General features: G+C 37.2%; 1 protein-coding gene across 1 annotated transcript; it reads right to left on the bottom strand.

Annotated features, from left to right (window-relative positions):
• Positions 1-563: 563 nt before the first annotated feature.
• LOC117062377 (histone H3.3A-like) lies at positions 564-1,633 on the bottom strand. The gene has a single exon (XM_033175839.1). It carries the CDS (start codon positions 1,498-1,500, stop codon positions 1,090-1,092), a length of 411 nt encoding a protein of 136 aa, XP_033031730.1. The 5' UTR covers positions 1,501-1,633; the 3' UTR covers positions 564-1,089.
• Positions 1,634-2,079: the final 446 nt, after the last annotated feature.

Below are 2,079 nucleotides of genomic sequence, written 5' to 3'. Positions count from 1 at the left end.
GTCACAGGTGTTCAATACATGTAGCAAACCTTATATTTACAAGTTGCTAACTGGAATTGAATGATTAGATTGAGTAATTGCACGTGTCGGTAAAAAGCTGTGATTACCTAAGAAAAATATATGCATTTTTGTCTGTGTAGGGCTCACCTATTTTGTATATCTTTAAAACTTTGACCAATTATAAATCTGTTAGCAAGGTAGAGAGTAAAATCCTGTATTTTCTGTGGATCTTGACACATGTAAGTTCCTAATCATTATTTACTAAACAATTAGCTTTAACATGTAAGATGAAATGGGAAAAATATTTAAACCTAGTGTGAATTGCCTAGGTATGAGAAGCCTTAGAACTTTGTTAGAAATTTCTGTTTTCTATTTCTCAAATACTGTGACCGTAACTCATAGTTTATTTATAAATGGAAAGTAACACTTCATAATATCTGGCAGCTTTCAAAACTAGATTATATCTGTCTTTGCCTGAAGAGCTCCAGTAACACTATTGTACAATATTTTCTTCTGACCATCTGGCAGTTCTTAGGAACCAACCTCTGTCAACATTTTTTTTTTTTTTATAGTTTAATGTATTTTAATAGCAAACTTACAGGAACAGCACAGAAGACAGACAACATTAAAAACATGTACTTGCATGTAGGACAACTCAGTTAGAAAAGTATAGTGAATGGATGGAATCTACTGTATGATAAAAATGCTACAAACACCATTTAGTTGCCGTCAATAAGAAATTTACTTGTTTTAAAAAAATCCAAATGCTGGCATCGTCCAGAAAAATTTAACAGGTTTATTTATAATTAGTATAAAGTTGAACCGCTGAAACTTGTTCACTGAAACATTTTAACTTGCATTAATGCTTTACGCCTCTGCATTTATATTAAAAATTCACACACAAATGAAAATGGAAAAACTGCCAATACCTGATTTCTGTCCCCTATTTTTCCACTCGCAATCATATACTTAGGTACCTTTTGACCCCATGGAAAAAAAATATCTAACATTCAGAACTACCAATAACAGGAAGAAGAGAATTTTTTTTTTTTTTTTTGAGAATGAAATGTTTCCCATCATAGTGGATTCTTAAGCACGTTCTCCACGTATGCGGCGTGCTAGCTGGATGTCTTTTGGCATAATTGTTACACGTTTGGCATGGATAGCACACAGGTTGGTGTCTTCAAAAAGGCCAACCAGATAGGCCTCACTTGCCTCCTGCAAAGCACCGATAGCTGCGCTCTGGAAGCGCAGATCTGTTTTAAAGTCCTGAGCAATTTCTCGCACCAGACGCTGGAAGGGAAGTTTGCGAATCAGAAGTTCAGTGGACTTCTGATAACGTCTAATTTCACGAAGCGCCACAGTACCAGGCCTGTAGCCATGAGGTTTCTTCACCCCTCCAGTAGAGGGCGCACTCTTGCGAGCGGCTTTTGTAGCCAGTTGCTTCCTGGGTGCTTTACCACCGGTCGATTTGCGGGCAGTCTGCTTTGTACGAGCCATGGTACAGAGACCTCCTTACTTACCCCCCTTCTTCTTCGGCTGGAGCTCGGCGAGCGAAAGGCGGCGCTGGCGTTAGAGAGCGACGGCGGCGCGGCGGCGGCTGCGAACACAATTCTCTGTCAACATTTTATAGCTACAGCTAATCCTTTCAGTGAATGAGCTGGAAAAAATGTAGATACATCAATATTATGTTCCTTTAGAACCCATTTAATCCATGCCCTGTTATTATTTTGTTTAATAGGGCTATTATCTTCTGTTGAGAATGAAAAGTAATTTGTCAGAATCGTTTTTTAAAATTTAAAGATCAATCTATGTAAATTTTTCTTAAATAAAAGACACCATAGTTTTTTTTAAAAAAGAACCTCAAACATAATCATTAAGAGTCTCAGAAATGGGAACTTAGGGCTTAGATTCCACACACACTGTTAGGTATTATTTTCTAATCTGAGTTCTAACGTGTTTGGTCTAATAACCAAGCCTGGATTGGGCTATTTCTGAGAGGAGTTTATGTTAACAGTGGAGTTGACACCTCAGCAAGGTTAAAAAAAAAAACGAAAAAACTTGTATGTTTCTCTTGTT

Source organism: Trachypithecus francoisi, unplaced genomic scaffold, assembly GCF_009764315.1.
Source record: "Trachypithecus francoisi isolate TF-2019V2 unplaced genomic scaffold, Tfra_2.0 Lachesis_group17, whole genome shotgun sequence".
NCBI lineage: Eukaryota > Metazoa > Chordata > Mammalia > Primates > Cercopithecidae > Trachypithecus > Trachypithecus francoisi.
Note: the sequence above shows the minus strand (reverse complement) of the source record. Positions and strands in the feature narration are given on the sequence as shown.